The 17,780-nt window shown below is 28.6% G+C and overlaps 1 protein-coding gene across 11 annotated transcripts; it reads right to left on the bottom strand.

Annotated features, from left to right (window-relative positions):
* Nucleotides 1-10,908: 10,908 nt before the first annotated feature.
* LOC107867402 lies at nt 10,909-16,634 on the bottom strand. Of its 11 annotated transcripts, none has more exons than XR_007052195.1 (11): nt 16,347-16,583; nt 16,205-16,255; nt 16,034-16,117; nt 14,925-14,996; nt 14,669-14,726; nt 13,817-14,187; nt 12,538-12,674; nt 12,277-12,443; nt 11,958-12,112; nt 11,640-11,808; nt 10,909-11,520 (listed from the first exon to the last, which is right to left on the bottom strand). XR_007052195.1 is itself a non-coding variant. In XM_016713622.2 (10 exons), the coding sequence occupies exons 5-9, from the start codon at nt 13,833-13,835 to the stop codon at nt 11,664-11,666; spliced, it is 570 nt and encodes a 189-aa protein (XP_016569108.2). In that variant the 5' UTR covers nt 13,836-14,187; nt 14,669-14,726; nt 14,925-14,996; nt 16,034-16,117; nt 16,347-16,580; the 3' UTR covers nt 10,909-11,520; nt 11,640-11,663. The 11 variants fall into 11 exon arrangements, 2 of the variants coding, with proteins under 2 accessions (XP_016569108.2, XP_047262537.1); XR_007052198.1 differs by having other exon boundaries at nt 12,538-12,621; nt 16,347-16,582; XR_007052190.1 differs by having other exon boundaries at nt 13,817-14,726; nt 16,347-16,584.
* Between the last annotated feature and the right edge of the window lie 1,146 nt (nt 16,635-17,780).

Here is a 17,780-nt window from a genome sequence, read left to right as displayed (position 1 = left end):
AGGCAATAGTTGTAGAACATCTCATAAATAAAAATATAATATGGTAGAGTCAACTCTTGCCCGTAGGGCGTAATTTGTTGTTTGAAAGTCCTTGAGCTAAGTCTTGCCTTTAAGACAATAGTTTTAGAACATCTCATAAATGAAAACATAACGTGGTAGAGTCAACTCTTATCCGTAGGGCATAATTTCTTGTTTGAAAGTCCTTGAACTAAATCATGCATCTAAGACAATAGTTGTAGAACATCTCATAAATAAAAACATAATGTGGTAGAGTCAACTCTTGCCCATGGGGCATAATTTGTAGTTTGAAAGTCCTTGAGCTAAGTCTTGCCTCTAAGACAATAATTGTAGAACATCTCATAAATGAAAATATAACGTGGTAGAGTCAACTCTTGCCCGTGGGGCATAATTTGTTGTTTGAAAGTCCTTGAGCCAAGTCTTGCCTCTAAGACAATAGTTATAGAATATCTCATAACTGAAAACATAATGTGGTAGTGTCAACTCTTGCTCGTAGGGCATAATTTGTAGCTTGAAAGTCCTTGAGCTAAGTTTTGCCTCTAAGGCAATAGTTGTAGAACATCTCATAAATGAAAACATAACGTGATAGAGTCAACTTTTGCCCGTAGGATATAATTTGTTGTTTTAAAGTTTCTGAGCTAAGTCTTTTCACTATGGTAAGAGTTATAAAACATCTCATAAATCAAAATACAATATGGTAATGTCAACTCTTGCCCATGAAACATAACTTGTTGTTTAAAAGTCATAAGTCTTGTCTCTACAATGTAATAGTGTCAACTATTGCCAATGAAACATAGCTTATTGTTCGAAAGTCGTAAGTCTTGTCTTTATAATATGATAGTGTGAACTCTTGCTCAAGGGATGTAACTTGAATCGAAGAAATCGAAGAAAGGAATAAAAATAATAAAAATTCAAAAAAAAAAAGAAGAAAATGAAGAAAAATATTATAAAAATCAAAGAAAATGTAGAAGTTAAGAGAGAATAGGAAACAAATAAAGGTTGATAAAAAATAAAGATTAAATAAAAATAAAGGTCGAGAAAAATTTAAAAAGAAAAAAAGAAAAAATAAAAATCAAAGAAAAAAATTTGTTTATAAAAAGTAGACGTTGAAAGATGTAAACAAAAAAAATTAAGGGTTAAGAAAAATTAAAAAGAACAAAAAAAGAGAGGAAAGAAAAAATAAAAAATAAAAAAAATATAAAAGAAAAAAGAAAAAAAAAGTTGAAATGAAAAAAGGAAAAAAGTAAGGGTTGAGAAAATTTAAATTAAAAAGAGAAAAGAAAAAATAAAAATCAAAGTAAAATTAAAAAGAGAAAAAAATTAAAATTGAAAGATATAAATATGGAGTTGTTATCCATTACCAGGATCATTTATGTAATTTATTCCATTGATCAGGGATAATTTTGTCCAAAAAGATATTAGTTAATAGGAAAAGGCTATTTTAAGAAACTTTTTTATTTGGGGCTATTTTTTAGATTCACCCGTAGGAGAAAATTTAAATTTCACTTTTTAGCCATTTAATTTACTGGTTTGTTATATATCATTTCTATACATCTTTTATACAGTTTTTATATATATATATAAATATTCTATACAAAATATATACAGTTTCGATACACAATTTATATAATAATTGTATCTTCTTTTTACACATTTAATACAACAATTATATAATTTTTATATACTTTCTATATATTTTTTATATATATTTTATACATATACATATTTGATTGCACTACACAATTTATATATATACATACACACACACACATACATACATATATATATATATATATATATATATATTCTATACGACAATTATATCATTTTTATGTAATTATTTTTAATTGTTATTTCTAAACAATAAAAAAAAGTAAAATATTTTTCAATTAAAAAATTTATAACAAAAAAACCGTGAAATATTTTTAAAAGGGTCGAATGACCCAAGTTAAGAAATGCATCAGTATTGTATATGGAATGTATCAATATTATATATGGACTTTATTAGAACTACATGGGTCAAAATGACCCAAATTTGAAAATTGCTATAAAGTGGAAATACTTTTTATCCGACTGACCACTTTTTGACAAAATCTCAAACTTGAGCTATTTGTTTTAAAAACTGATACACAGTGTCCTTCTCCCTATATAGTTTGTACAACTAGAAAAACGGAAAAGGGCAAGACTCGTATTGAAATAGGACTAAAAATACCCTCAGTTAATTTATTGGATCATAAATATTATTTAAGTATTAAAATTGGTTCAAAAATACCCCTTCATCCACTTTTATTGACTCAAAAACACCCTTATAATTAACGGATTTTTAAAATGAAAATTAGAAATTCGGAAAAGGGTCAGAAATACCCTTCAAGTATTGAAATTGATGCAAAAATATCCTTTCATCCACTTTTATGGCTAAAAAATACCCTTACAACTAACTTTTTTTTAAATCATAATTAAAAATTTTATTAAATGCGTGGCAATTTTCTTCGATTGAAACTAAATTAATTAAAATTATTAAGCTCAATCCGAACTCAACTAAAACTACTCGATCCAAATCTTACAAAATTAATCATAGTTTTGATTGATGAATGGTGTGAAGTGTGCGACATTAAGTGGTCTCGTACGAAAAATGCACTTGCTAGTGGTGGCAAGACAATTTGATGTATCTAAACAAAAATAGTGACAATTATTTAGGAAATAATATAGTATTTTTTTATACAAACTAAATGTATCACGTAAAATAAAATGGAGAAAGTAACAAGATAGCATTGCCTAAGACGTGGCATAACCAAGACATTACAATTAGTTTTGCTAGCTAACACAGAGAAATATACATTACAAAGAAATACCAACTAACATTATAATTAGATGACAGAATTCTTCACAACATTACATTAGATTGACAGATTAAGTCAACAAAACTCTTGCATTTGATAGCAAAAATTACTCATACTATCTGATAGTTTTAGCTTTTTATAAATTTTATACGCTTTGGATCGGATGGCTGAGTTGGGTCCGAATTGAATTTAATATTTTAATTAATTTAGTTTCAACCAATAGAAAACTGCCACGTATTTAATAAAAAATTTAATTATAATTTAAGAAATTGTTAGTTGAAAGGATATTTTTGAGCTATATAGGTGGAAGTAGGGGTATTTTTAAATCAATTTCAATACTTGAAGGGTATTGCTGATATTTTTTCAATTTTTAATTATGATTTTAAAAAATCATTAGTTGCAAGGATATTTTTGAATCATATTGATGGGCGGAGAGGTATTTTTGTCAATTTCAATACTTGAAGCATATTTTTGATCTAATCGATTAACTGAAGATATTTTTGAACCAATTTTAATACTATAAAGATATTTTTAACCCTTTTTCGTTGAAAAAAATAATTAGGAATGCAATTTGAGTACTGTATTTCTTATTAATTATTTATTAATTTTTATCTCTCTTAATTTGTAGTAGAATAATTAGTCATAAACTAGAGTTGAAAAAATAATTAATTATACTTTTAATCTTTTAAATATGACAATTATTTTGATGTAAAATTTTAACAAATCTGTAAACTTTGACGGAGGAAAAGTATTACTTATATTATATGCAAAAATAAAACTGATGAAAAGAAGGAATATTATGATGAGAAAACAGAGGAAGGATAGGACCTTCCGTGGGCTGTATTTTTTTTCTTTTTCTTTTTGGTAACTTACATAAATCCTTGAATCTTTAAGCGATATTACATAAAATTTTGACTATTTTGTTAATTATATTTTATTTCAATTTTTTGAAATGATGATATATATATTATATGGTGATACGTATACAAAAGTAATACATTTGAAACTAACAAGATATTTATTTAAGGAAATAATAGATTCTCTTTTATTCATTGTATTCTTTTATTTAAGGAAAGATATCTAGTTTTCTCTTCTTTTTTTTAGATTTAATTTAGGTGTTTTAATTATGTTTCTCTTTTTCGTATTTAATTATGAAAGATATGTTTTTTTGATCTTTTTTCTCTTTTTTCGTCTTTAATTTTAGTCTATTTTTTTTAGATTTAATTTTAGTTATATTTCAATTCTGCTTTTAGTCTTTTTTTTAAAATATTATTACTTTTGTTTCCTACACTGACTACACCATTACCTTTCATTAATAACATATGAATCACCCAATAATTGAAATAAATAATTGTATCTACATTAAGAATCACCATAATACCATATATATCACCCATTAATATCATATGAATCACCCAATAATTGAAATAAATAATTGTATCTATCATATGAATCACCATAATACCATATATATGCATCACCCAGTAATTGAAATAAATAATTGTATCTACCATATGAATCACCATAATACCATATATATCACCTATTAATATCATATGAATCATTCAATAATTGTATCTACCATATGAATCACCATAATACAATATGTATCCCCCGTTAAAATTCTGCAAAATGTATCTATCGTATGAATCACCATAATACCCATATAATGATATCATATTAATCATTCATATGTATCACCATTAAAAAAATAAACATGTATGAATAACTAAATAAATTTATATATGTATCAATAGATTTTTTAAAAAAAAAATGAAGAGATTTTAGGAGAGGAAAAAAAAGTTGCATGCATTAATAGAGGAGAAAAAATCAGGAAGGAAGATAATTTAAGCATTAATGAAAGAGGAAAAATCAGGAAAAAAGATGATTTAACTGTTGATAATTAGGAAGATATTTTAGGGAAGGAAATCTTGAATGAGTTAATGGTGGAGTAAAAATAGAGTGTGGAGTTTTCTTGATATGTATCACGAGTAAAGTTGAAAAATAAAATTTTATGTAAATTTTTAAAAAAGTAAGGGATATTAGGTAATATAGTCTCTTAAGTATGAGATTTATGTAATTTATCCTTTATTTTTACGAGGTCGTCTGTAAATACGTGAGGGGAAAACTTTCGGTAAGAACTGAATAGCAGGAATGAAAAACAGATAAATCTCTCTCTATACTAGTTTCATGAGGTCCGTGCTAAGCCCGAACCCAAATTCAAAATATAAAATTAATAATTTATATCATATTTTTCTTTTATGTTTTAATCGGCATATTTAATGTTCTGTTAAATAAGTCTTTGTTGATAAGCTTTTGTAATTATGAGATTTTCAATCACATAATTGGATATTTTTAAATAAAAAATATTATTTATGATGAAGAAGTTATTATTAGAGAATTAGAATATATCAAAAAGATACAAGTAATTCGATATTTTAGATAATGACATAATTTAAAATATTTAATAATTAAACTTCGATGAAGATCATAAATAAAAAAATATTGATATTTTTATAAAATTTGCAAGTATTTAATTTTTTAGTTATAACTAAAACTAAATTTATTTTGATATTTATTGAGTTTTAATTCCCCTCATAGTTTTAGTGGCAATAGTTTTTGCTAATTATATTTTTTTCATCTTATAGAATCATCTGGGGAAAAAAAGTCAATGTTTTCAAGTTAATAATTATAATCTCAATTAAGAGTCTTTATATAAATTAACTTAATAAGAATATATAGGGATATTAAATGATATTTAAACTACATTAATAGCTTATTCAATTCGGTCTATTTACTTATTATGTTTATTTTTTACACGCCCCTTACAAGAGTAACCTATTCGTCCAATTTTAATTATTGTCTTATACTTTTTCATGTACACTATGAGAAACAATAAATACAAGTTATTATTTACTGTACTATAATATCAAAATGAACTATAAGGTTGTAGTTGAAATCATTGAAAACTTTAATTTTGCAGGAAAAGTTAGCTTGAATATTGTTGATTTAAAATAAAATAAGTTTTAATTAAATAGTTAACATTTGACAAGAAGAAACCAATTATAAAACCCAAGTGGAATGATCTTAACAAAAAGAAAAAAGGCGAAAATGAAAATATGTACTAAGAAATGCTATAAGTTATCATGTTGAGTAATTTCATTTCACCAAAAAATTGAAATATCAAAAAAGCCCTTGCGGGGACTATCAAAATTTTAATATCCTCTATGATTTAGTGGTAAAAAAAAATTGTCTTCAAAAGTTGTTTAATTTTATCGTTTTATTTTTCAAAAGACAATATGACTTATTTTTGAGCTAAACTGTATTATATTAATTCAATAAAATTAGAAATTAGATATTCAAAACTATATGAAAAACAAATATCATAAATGGCAATGATTATATCAACATAATAATATTTTTTTCTTAAAAACATTGATTAAAGTTCATAAAAGTTGATTCTCAAAAGTGAAATGTAACAAATATTTTAAGAAGAAGAAGAAAATAATTTAATAAAACCAAAAAAAAAATTCAACCAATCACAAAGGTTCATGTGAAAAATCTTAAAAGGAGAATTATGACAAAAATACCACACGTAAGACTTTTATACCATGAATTTAAACGTGAGGACTACCAAACTTTTATTCTCCCTTATATAATATACTAGTTTTGTGAGGTCCGTGCAAAGTCTGGGCCCAAACTCAAAATATAAAAATAATAATTTATATCATATATTTTTTTTACTTTAAAATCAGTATATCTAATGATCTGCTAAACAAGTCTTCTTGATAAGTTTTCATAATTATTAGAGTTTTTAATCACATAATTTGATAATTTTAAATAAAAACTATTATTTTTAAGGAAGAAGATATTACCAGAGAATCAGAATACAGCTTCAAGTAATTCAATATTTTATATAACGACATAATTTAAAATATTTAATAATTACGCTTCGATGAAGATCATAAATAAAAGAAATATTAATATTTTTATAAAATTTCCAAGTATTTATTTCTTAGTTTTAGCTAGAAATAAATTTATTTTGATATTTATTAAATTTTATTTTCCTCATAATTTTAGTGGCAATAGTTTTCTCTAATTACATTTTTTCATTTTATAGAATCATCTGGAAAAAAATGTCAATGGTTTCAAGATATATTATAATTATAATAATTATAACACCAATTAAGAGTCTTTATATAAATTAATTTAATAAAAATAAATAAGGATATTAAATGATTATTAAACTACATTAATAGTTTTCTCTATTCGATCTATTTGCTTATTATGTTTACTTTTTACATGTCCCTTATAAGAGTAACCTATTTGTTCCATTTTAATTACTGTTTTATACTTTTTCATGTCCACTACGAGAAACGATAAATACAAGATATTATTATTATAATATAGTATCAAAAAGAACTATGAGGTTGTAGTTGAAATCATTGAAAGCTTTAATTTTGTAGGAAACGTTAGCTTGAATATTGTTGATTTAAAATGAAAGTAGTTTTAATTAAATAGTAATCTAACATGTGGCAAGATGAAATCAATTATAAAAATCCAAGTGGAATGGTCTTAACAAAAAGAATAAGGGCGAAAATGAAAATATGAACAAGAAAACACCATTAATTATCATGTAGTGATTTTATTTCACCAAAAAATTAAAATATCAAAAAAAACCTTGTGAAGGCAAAATCTCAAGATTCTCTATGTTTTAGTGGTAAAAAATGATTGTCTTCAAAGTTGTTTAAATTTTATCGTTTTATTTTTCAAAAGATAATTTGACTTATTTTACAATTAAATTGTGTTATATTAATTCAATAAAATTAAAAATTAGATATTCAAAACTATATGAAAAACAGATACCATAAATTATAATGATTATATCGATATAATAATATTTTTTTTCTTAAAAATATTGATTAAAGTTCATATAATTTGATCTTCAAAAGTAAAATGTGATAAATATTTTAAGATGGAAAAAAAATAATTTAATAAAACCAAAAAAAAATTCAATCAATTACAAAGGTTCATATAAAAAATCTTAAAAGGAGAATTATGAAAAAATAATGCCACATGTAAGATTTTCATAAACTTTACGTTGAATCGGGGAATAAAACTTTTAAATAACAAACAATAATGGTAAATAACATCTATAAGTAATACATAATATGATAGAATAATATTTTGATTCAATAAATACACTTATGAGAAAACAGAACAAAAATGAATGACAGGTAATTCTTTACGTACCTATAATAACTTCTTAAGGAAAAATAAAACTCAATAGGTGTTGGTGTATTTTGTGGGACCACTTTCATTGTTTTCATGATGCAATCATACTACATCTGAAAGGTCTGTAAGTTCTTAAACCAGAAAAAACATCTTTTCCCTCCAAACTCACTTTAGTATTTAAATTTAATTTTTATTTATTTATTTTTTTAACATATTTAAAGTATATTTATTTAACTCCTAAAGTCAATGTGACATTTTTCTCAAAAAGGAACGTATTTATTTATTAAAAAAAATTAATTTCAATAATATTATATTTAAAATATAATAAAAAAATTAAAAATAATTAAAATTAAAATTAAAATTAAAAATAAACACTTTTTCTCTTCTTCTTTGTTCTTCAAATCATCATCAACAACAACACTCAAACCTCCATTAACAAACTCAAATTTTTTCACTTTCCTTCATTAACAACACCACCTAAGAACAATACTTTCCTTTAAATTTTTTTCACTTTCCTCCATCAACAACACCACTCAAGAACAACACTTTAATTTTTTCCACTTTCCTTAATTAACAACACCACCCAAAAGCAACACTTTCCTTTACATTTTTTCAATTTCCTTCGTTAACAACACTACCCAAGAACAACACTTTAATTTTTCTCTTTCCTCTATTAATAACACCGCCCAAGAACAACACTTTCCTTTATTTTTTTCCCACTTTCCTCCATTAACACCACCACTCAAAAACAACACTTTCCTTTAAATTTTTTCAATTTCCTTCGTTAACAACACCACCCAAGAACAACACTTTAATTTTTTTCTCTTTCCTCTATTAATAACACCGCCCAAAAACAACACTTTTCTTTATTTTTTTTCCACTTTCCTCCATTAACACCACCCAAAAACAAACATGAAAACATCATTAAATAATTTTCTCCATTGAATAACATCTCAACTTTCAATACAACTCCCTCAAAATTTAGATAAAAATTAAATTAAATTAATGATTTTATTTTTAAATCGCTTATCATCAATGAAAGAAAGGGGGTGGGGTAGGTGTGGGGCTGAAAAGGGAAAAAGAATTGCGGGGAGGGGGGAAGGGGAGAAAGAACAAGGGTGGGGGTAGGGGATGGAATGGAAGAAGAGCGGGGGAGTTGGAAGAGAAGAAGAGCACGCGAGGGGGGCTGGAATGGAGAAAGAGGTTGGGGTGGGTTGAATTTCTTATTTAATATATGTATATAGTACATATATATTTTTTATTTTTAAAATAAAAATAATTATATAAAATATATATTATTTAAATGAAAATGGGGTGGGGGTGGGGGCATTTTTAATTTAATATGTATATATATATTATGTAGTATTTATATATATATATATATATATATATATAAATATATATGTATAAATAGTAAATATTTATTTTTTGCTTTTTAAAACAAAAATACATAAAAAGAGTGTGTGTAGGATTTTTTTTTAAATCCTAATTTCTTACGTGGTAATGACCTGACACTGATGTGGTACTGATTTGACACCGACATGACGCGTGTAACCCACTCTCTGTTGTGAGAGTGGTATTCAATTTTGAGAGGTAAAACAAATACACTTTAAAGATATTAAGGGGGTAAATAAATAAAAGTTAAGTTTAAGTGCTAAAGTGAGTTTGGAGGACAAGTTCAGGGGGAAAAAATGTCTTTTCTCTTCTTAAAATTTTACCAAATTATGTCAGGAATTATAAAGTCATGATACTTTAATTAGGAATAAAATGAGACCCAAAAAATTATGTGAGGACTATCTAAATTGATGATTCTCCCATATATATGGTAATAATAATAAAGTACACCCATCACGAGTATCACTTTCATTTTTGTACGATACTTAAAAGATGATAAATAAGAAAGATAATTTTACTAATATACCCTTTAAAATAAATTTTTTGGATTATTACAAACTTATTTTTACGATTTTGAAGAGTATTGATTATAGAAAAAAATTATTAATTTTATTTCCACCTAATTTTAAAGATAATACCCTTTTTTATTCTAAAAAGGAGAATTTGATAAACTTTACAAAATCTTTATTTATTTTGGGTTCGATAAAAAAGTGACACATTAAATAAAATAAAAAATATATCTAATTAAAAAAATATGTAGTAAAATAAAATGAAAAAAAAATAATATGGAACAAACCATAGGCAACGTAAAAGGGGGAACATAAAATCTTGACATTTTACAACACGTGGTCACTCTTTATTAAATGTACAAGCACCGACTTTAACAAAGACACGGCAGACAGCTTTCGTGAAACACTTTGTCAATAAAATGGCTAATTAACTCAATAGAGAGTGAAGATTCTCAAGAAAACCAACTTTAAAATGTCAAATTTGACCCTCTGAGGACGACGAAAAATGTCTCATATATATATATATATAGATACTAGATAGACTAGATAGATATCGTATAGTAGAATAAAATGAAGTATAACAATAAGGAACTATTTTATTTGATTGGATCAGTTGATGGAAATGATTCCAAAGAATAATGGAAATAACATACTATTGGATGCTCACATTTACATATGCTAGTGATTGTTGTCTATTTATATTGCTATGGATAATATTTATAAATTCTACAATAGGGGATGTAGTTGTTGCTGTGATAAATATCTCGAAAATAAACGATGAAACACCTGTTAAATTATATTTAAAGATTAAATTATTAAGGAGTTCAAAATATGTTGATAAAACAAATCTTTGTTCAATGAAAGAAACACAATAGCTATTAGAATAAAAGTTTCAATAACCTAAGCTATTATGCTATCAGAATGAATATCCATTTGTAAAATTGTAAGAATTACATTGTAGGTTTCATTCGTACCACTGTATGTATGTATCTCTTTGTTTTAAAAATGTTGGATAAACATTTACATAAACTATTGGCAAAGTAGCTGGATTGTTATGAAATATTGACACCATTGACACACAGATATTAACAAAGTGAAACCGCCTAGCAGTAATGCTATTTTTATGAGAATGTGGCCCATTCGGCCAACAGGTAAAAGATCAAGTGAAAGATGCGTATCGAGCGAAGAAACCTTGTGTCCTTTTGCACCTCATGTTGCTAGGCTGGTACGTGCTCTAAGGAAATAGAAGCATCTCACTGGATGAAGAATGATCAATTGCATGAACAGATATAGAAGACCGATGCAGTCAAATGCTCCGATCAAGTCAATGGCATGCCCACAAGTGGGATCTAGGGAGGTTAAAATGTATGCAGACCTTATCCTCATCTTTGTGGGGTAGAGAAGTTGTTTCTAATAGACCCTCGGCTCAATATATCTTTCCCCCAAAAGAAGATATAAAAGAGAGTGATCCAGTACATCTCAAGCAATAAAACTAACCATTGCATTTGCATCTTTTATGGGAGCTGCACCAAATTGTATGATGGAAATAATGTTAGAACATCAGAACAGGTACACGTACTCCTAAATGATTCAACAGAACAGGCCAGCTTTCCGAATCATGAGATGGTCAGAAAAATTTTACCTCTAGCATCATTCTCGGACATTCTCAATCTATTACTTGCTTCGTAAAGTAGTTCCATCTCCAACTCTGCAGCATTTGGAAGAGATGCATTCCTATTTGGTTGAGTAGATTCCAGTAAGTCTTCTGCATTATCTTCTTCATTCTCCAACTCTGGCTTTGTGCATGAGCTCTAGAAAAAAGGAAATAGTTATATATCTTGCTACAAACTTTAAAGCTTATCTCAAAAAGATCATCATCCATTGGAAACTCAAGTAACATTTTGACACAAATAAAACATTTTTGTACAAAAAGAATTTCATGGAAGTAAATATATATTACCTGAGCATCACTTGGTTTCTCAATGCATTCCCGGTTTCTCTGAACGCAAGCCTTATAACCACTGGAATGGTTGCTGCAAGCATTGTTTTCAGCTGTGGCCTCAACCTTTGGTTGTGCAACACTTTCATCAAGAGGCTCCTGGGAACTTCACTTGCCTGAAAGGTAAAAATAGTTAAGTTATTATGTAGACGACAAGCGAAAAGTTCAAATATGATGTTTAAGAAAAGAAACACGAATAGTTAAGTTATTATGTAGATAACAGGCGAAAAGTTCAGATATGATGTTTAAGAAAAGAAACACAAGTTAGGGTCATGCTTACAGATCGTGTCCTCCAGACGTGCTGCCCCAAGTTATTTAATTCATTCTTTTTAACAGGCTTGACAAGAAAGTCTGCTGCACCTTTCAGCATGCATCTATAAACTGTACTAACTGAGCCTTTCAGCATGCATCTATAAACTGTACTAACTGAGTCGTTTGAGGACATCACTGCAAATTTTTTTAAAAAAGTTCTGTCATGAGTAAATTTGATATGCTGACCAACTTCTTCTTCAATGATAGCTGGATAAAGGAAGTATCATACTTAGTACAGGAATGTTCTTGCATATGTCATGCTCCATAATCAAGGTAAGAAGAGAATATCCAGAGATTGATGGCAGGTCAACTTCTGTCAGGATAAGGTCGATGTTGTGAGGTCTGCCTTTCAACAACTCCGATGGTCTATGCACAGATGAAGGATTCGGGTGAAATACTTTGACAATGTGCCTAAGAACGAGCTGCTTATAGCTTGTTGTTTTGTTGGGTTGTCAGCAATGTTCATGAGGCTGGGCAATGGGTGGAGCTAGAGACCAAGGTACAGATTCAGTTGAACCCAGTAACCTTGGTCCAAATACTGTATATATCTTAAGAAATTCCTTTAATAATTTAGAGCTTGGTAACTTAAAAAGGCAAGAATCGTGAACCTAAAAATTTCAAATTTTGTCTCCGTTATTGATTTATTAAGAGCATGTTATTAAAGGTAAACTGGGAAGTTTGAAGTTAATAATTTTCCAAACTTAAAAAGTTGTTCTTTTTTAAACAACTAGACAGAAACGAGTGATATATCAATAAAACAAAGGAAATAGAAAAATCTTGAAGAAGGAAATAAAATATGGCTTCTAGTATCAAAAAAATTCTTGTTCTATCTGAAACCTTAGCCCAAGTAGATCCTCCGGTATCCCAAAGTTTCAATATAAAACTGTCAACTTCCAATTTTGGTGTACATTCCACATAATGCTTCTTCATTTGATTATTGAGGGACTAAGTTGTTAGAACTATCTAAAGATATGGCCATATGTGTGTTGGATCCTTAGAAAATGCACAACTTTTGAAGGAACCTATACGTATCTGACGATATTTTCAAAAGGCCGAACAACATATTTCAAGGATTCCATCTCTAAATTCTTGTTTAAATAGGAGAACAATACCAACACAACCTTATAATTTTGTATTTCTATGTTCCTCTTTGTGACTTGTCTCCCAAAAAAATATACGAAAGAGCATTATGAATAAGCACTCAAACGAAAGAAACAATGTTTCTCGCAAACTACTGTAAATGATACACACAAGAAAAAGGCTAATTCAGCGGAACAAACTAATGAAATAAAAACAAGAAGCACTAAAATCCAATTCCTAAATTGACTTTAAGCAATATGTAATACTGCAGGAGTTTTTATGAATTTATTGTAGGGGTTATGCAGTAGCAGAATTTATATTCTCCTTTAAAACAAGGCATCTATTGAACGAATTGTTATGTTTATTCTTCAAATCATAAGTCGTAAAAAGAATATATGTGTATGGTATATAGTTAGCGATGCAATTACCTTGGCAGAAGCAAAACATGGCGAGAGGAACTCACTATAAACCAGCAGCAACAGTAATTAACCCTTTATTAATTCAGTTGAGATAGCAAGTAGACGGAAAGTCGATCAATTACAACCGAACAGCGAGGAGATGCAAGTGAAAATGGATAAGGAAGAGATTCAGGTGGATCAGTTGCATCACAAAGCAGCTAAAAATGACAAAATTGCCCATTAGATAAGCAGGAGTGGCATGTCCCCAGTCTCTTGTCTGCTTCTATTGCCACTACTGTGACTTCTTATATAGGAATAGCATGCAAGTTTCCCTCGTGCGGCTATTGAAACTCGATAACACCATGGTATAACCTAACTTGTTTCGATTCTGACTCTTGAAGCTGCGAAAATCAAATGAAAGTTATGCTAATAATATTAACAGACCTTTCCTGGCAACTATTATAATTACATAATCTCAATTAATAAAATAAATGTTCTAACTTTAGCTTTCACTTTATCAGTCTTGATAGCAGATAGAGAGATTGGTAGGGATGTTTCATTTGGTACTGGAATGCGGTCCATTTGGGCAAGCTGAGAGATTTGGTTAGCTGGATATCATTTTATGCCGACTAAGTTTGTTTGTTGTACAGATATGTATTTGTTGATCTTCAGTAACTACTGAAGTAAAATGACCTTATTTTACTAACAAAATTATAGATTTGAGCAGGAAAAAAGAAATTTAAAGATAGAGAGATGCACCATATGCATAACCAGAGGTGTACATAGTCTCGAATATAACTACCTAGTTATTCCTTAATATAGAAATAATTGGCATTAAGCACAAAACAAAATAATTCATAACGATAAAATTGCTCGTGTTACCGCCTTGCACAGCTTCTTGATCAAAGCCATGGGCTTCCTCTTCGAACCCCTCTGGAACCTGATACAATTACAAATCAAGTTGTGGCTTTCACAGACAAGAAAACAACTACACATATTAAAATGAGCTTTCACATAGGAGAATTTACGTCCAATCACCACATCCACAAGGTCCTCTGGTTGAATTACCTTTGGTCTAGCATCAATTTGTTCCACAGTATAAGTATTAATTTAAAGGAGCCGAAAATGTTAAGCTAACCTGTTTGAGTGCACGAGGAAGTGATTGCTTCACATCCTTTCTCAACCAGGTTTGTATTAAACTTGGAAGAACCTGCCAATACAGTGAAAGTATTCATTGCATTTTGTATTGTAGAACAAACAAGAGTCGTCTGTAACTGCAGTAAGTTTATTTCTCTTTTCTCAGCAGAGAGAGCTCTATAATTTCACGATGCCTTTGTTTTTTTGGACGGAGCTTTCTTCAGAGCAGTGATATTTTCATTTTTATATACATGTACAAAAGAGAAATCCATATTTATAAACAATCAAAGCTTAGAAGCAAAACACATATACATCTAACGGTTTGAGCCTCGGTGGATAATGAACCATTCCATCTACCCTTAAGGTGGCCTTACTTCATAACCTTAGCCTCCTTTTCCTTGTAGTTTCCTAGTTCGACTAAGTGACTTCATAACCTCAACAGACTTTGTTGTTTACTATAGCATATGCCACACTGTTCGAATATTGATGGATATTGGACCTACACCTCTACCCTTCTCTACTTAAATGTCAGGCTTTTGCCTGTAAGGTTTGAAACCGTGACATACATCTAACCCACACATCAGCTCAACATTCTTGTCATTAGACCAAAGCCATGGGACAATTTTGTACCCTTTTCCAAATAGGCCAGCTTTTCCGATACATGAAACTCTACAAAAGTTTTATAGAGTGATCCAAAAAGCCAACACATGGTCTCTCAACAGATAGTTAAAAACTGCACTTTTAAAGTTCCGGGTTATAATAAATGCAAACCATCGGTCCTAGAAAGAGATCACCAAAGTGATGCAGTAGAACCTTCAATTTATCTTAACCTTTATCCCAATTGAATGATTCTAGTATATGTGTGAGTGACATTTCATTGGTGTATTCTTTTGCAGGAAATCAACATATATAGACTAAATATAAACCAGCGCGATAAAATACATAAAATTTTTGATACGACAAGAAAAACACTTACCTTGTCACTCCTAAACAAATTTGTATACAAAGGAAAACTGAAGGATCAAGAGCTTAATTGAAGAAGCAATAAAAGGAAGAATCAGAAACATGTAGCAGTACGGCAAAACAGAAAAGTTAAAAAAAAATTGGTACCTCGTGAAAGATTTCATCTTCTGCTTTAATGTATACAATAGTTATATCACCACTCGGCTCTTTTTGCTTGTCCGCATTCTTATGCTATAACAAAATCGATAAAACGACAGATGATTCAGAGTTCAATAGATGAATAAAAATCATACACAAATACCAAACGGTACTCATTACCTTGTAAATTTTTATTAGATAAAACTTAAAGCAAAAAGGAAGAGAGCTCCCCTGTAGGCTTAGATAAAAAAAAACATAAGAATGACACAAATTAATGATTCTAGATAGATATTGTGCAAAATGAGCAGTACAAGCATTATACCTTGAGAAGTTAAGTGTTCTTGTTGCTGTTTGGATCCAAGATTGGATAGTGTTTGAGAGCTTGAGGAAGAAAGAGAAGAAGTTGTACGATTGATTGTAAAAGGAAAGTCGGAGAAAGGAACAAAGACATAAGGAATTGGGTCTTCTGGAAACATTGAGGAAAGATGGGAAAATATCTCTTTGCAGCTCAAAGACGGATTTTCCCTTGAGCGAAATGACAGTCATCTTTCTATATATATATATATATATATTACCTTACTACATATTATAAGGGCAGGATGACAAATTTTCGTCGTCCTCACACCCCAAAACAACCCAAATTTTAGCACTAAATGTGGGTTCCACAAAATGAAAACATTTATATACTTATAAAAAATGTGTACCACAAATTCATCATTTAATGTTGTACCCACACGTGGAAACACCATAACCATCATTAGCCAAATAAATTAGTAATATTTTTTTCTTATTACATTTTATGTGATACTTTAATTTTACACAATATTTTAAAAAATTTAAATTTATAATATTAAATATTTTTGTGATTGCAAATTATTTTAATTTTAAAATTAATTTTCAATTTATAATAAAATATATTTTTTAAAAATAAACTAAAAAATACCACACAACATTAGACGAAGAACATATTTTTTTCTCTCTTCACTGTTTTTTTAGAACCAACGCCACCACGTGTGGATGCCACATCTGGGCACTAGCTCCAGGTCCTACAAATGAAAACATTCATCAAATTATTAAAACTTTAAACCAGAATCAGAATATTTTATCACAAATATCACCATATACTTATCTTATATTCATTGTTTTAGTATTGTAGGATATCATGACTCATCAGAAAAGAGTCGTGATTACATTCTTAAAATCTCTGAAGTTGTATTTTTTTTAATCAATTTAGGTTCTTTCATCTTGATTAGGTGAGTTATTGTTCTTCTATTCTTTTTTCAATTTGGGCGCAGATTGATAGTTAAAAGCTATCAATAGTTCTTTGTTAAATTCTATATGTTGAATAATCCTTTTTCATGAAGACCTGGTAGATATTCATGAACTTGTAAAAATCTCAACCATATTTTAAATTTATCTAATTCGGATGTGTTGGACAAAGTAATCATAAGGTGATTGTGTGGTTGTACATCAATTAAATTTTGTACCGATCGGTGAGAACTTTTTTTTTTTGAAAAAAACTATTATACACTTATGCTTCTAACATTTGTGATTATTTTTGTTTTGTTGCAAAGTTTTTTTTTTTGGGGGGGGGGGGGGGGGGGGGGAGGTGAGTTTTTCTCGTTTTGGTTATTTGGGTAATTGATATAATGTTTTTTTTGTTGATCTGTAGCTTCTGTGATCATTTATGCTGTTAATTATGTGTTTCTTGACCGATTTATTTAATTACTCCATTCATTTTTTTTGTAAGAGATGC

The sequence above is a fragment of the Capsicum annuum genome, chromosome 1 (genome assembly GCF_002878395.1).
Source record: "Capsicum annuum cultivar UCD-10X-F1 chromosome 1, UCD10Xv1.1, whole genome shotgun sequence".
NCBI classification, from domain to species: domain Eukaryota; kingdom Viridiplantae; phylum Streptophyta; class Magnoliopsida; order Solanales; family Solanaceae; genus Capsicum; species Capsicum annuum.
The sequence above is the reverse complement of the archived record's forward strand: the minus strand, read 5'-3'. Positions and strand labels throughout refer to the sequence as shown.

Excerpts from the sequence above, each read along its gene's own strand:
- LOC107867402 (XM_047406581.1), bottom strand. Across the intron at positions 12,113-12,276 it reads ACGTCTGGAGGACACGATCT|GCAAGTGAAGTTCCCAGGAG; the intron begins GTAAGCATGACC and ends TTTACCTTTCAG. Across the intron at positions 11,809-11,957 it reads AGAAACCAAGTGATGCTCAG|AGCTCATGCACAAAGCCAGA; the intron begins GTAATATATATT and ends CCTTTTTTCTAG.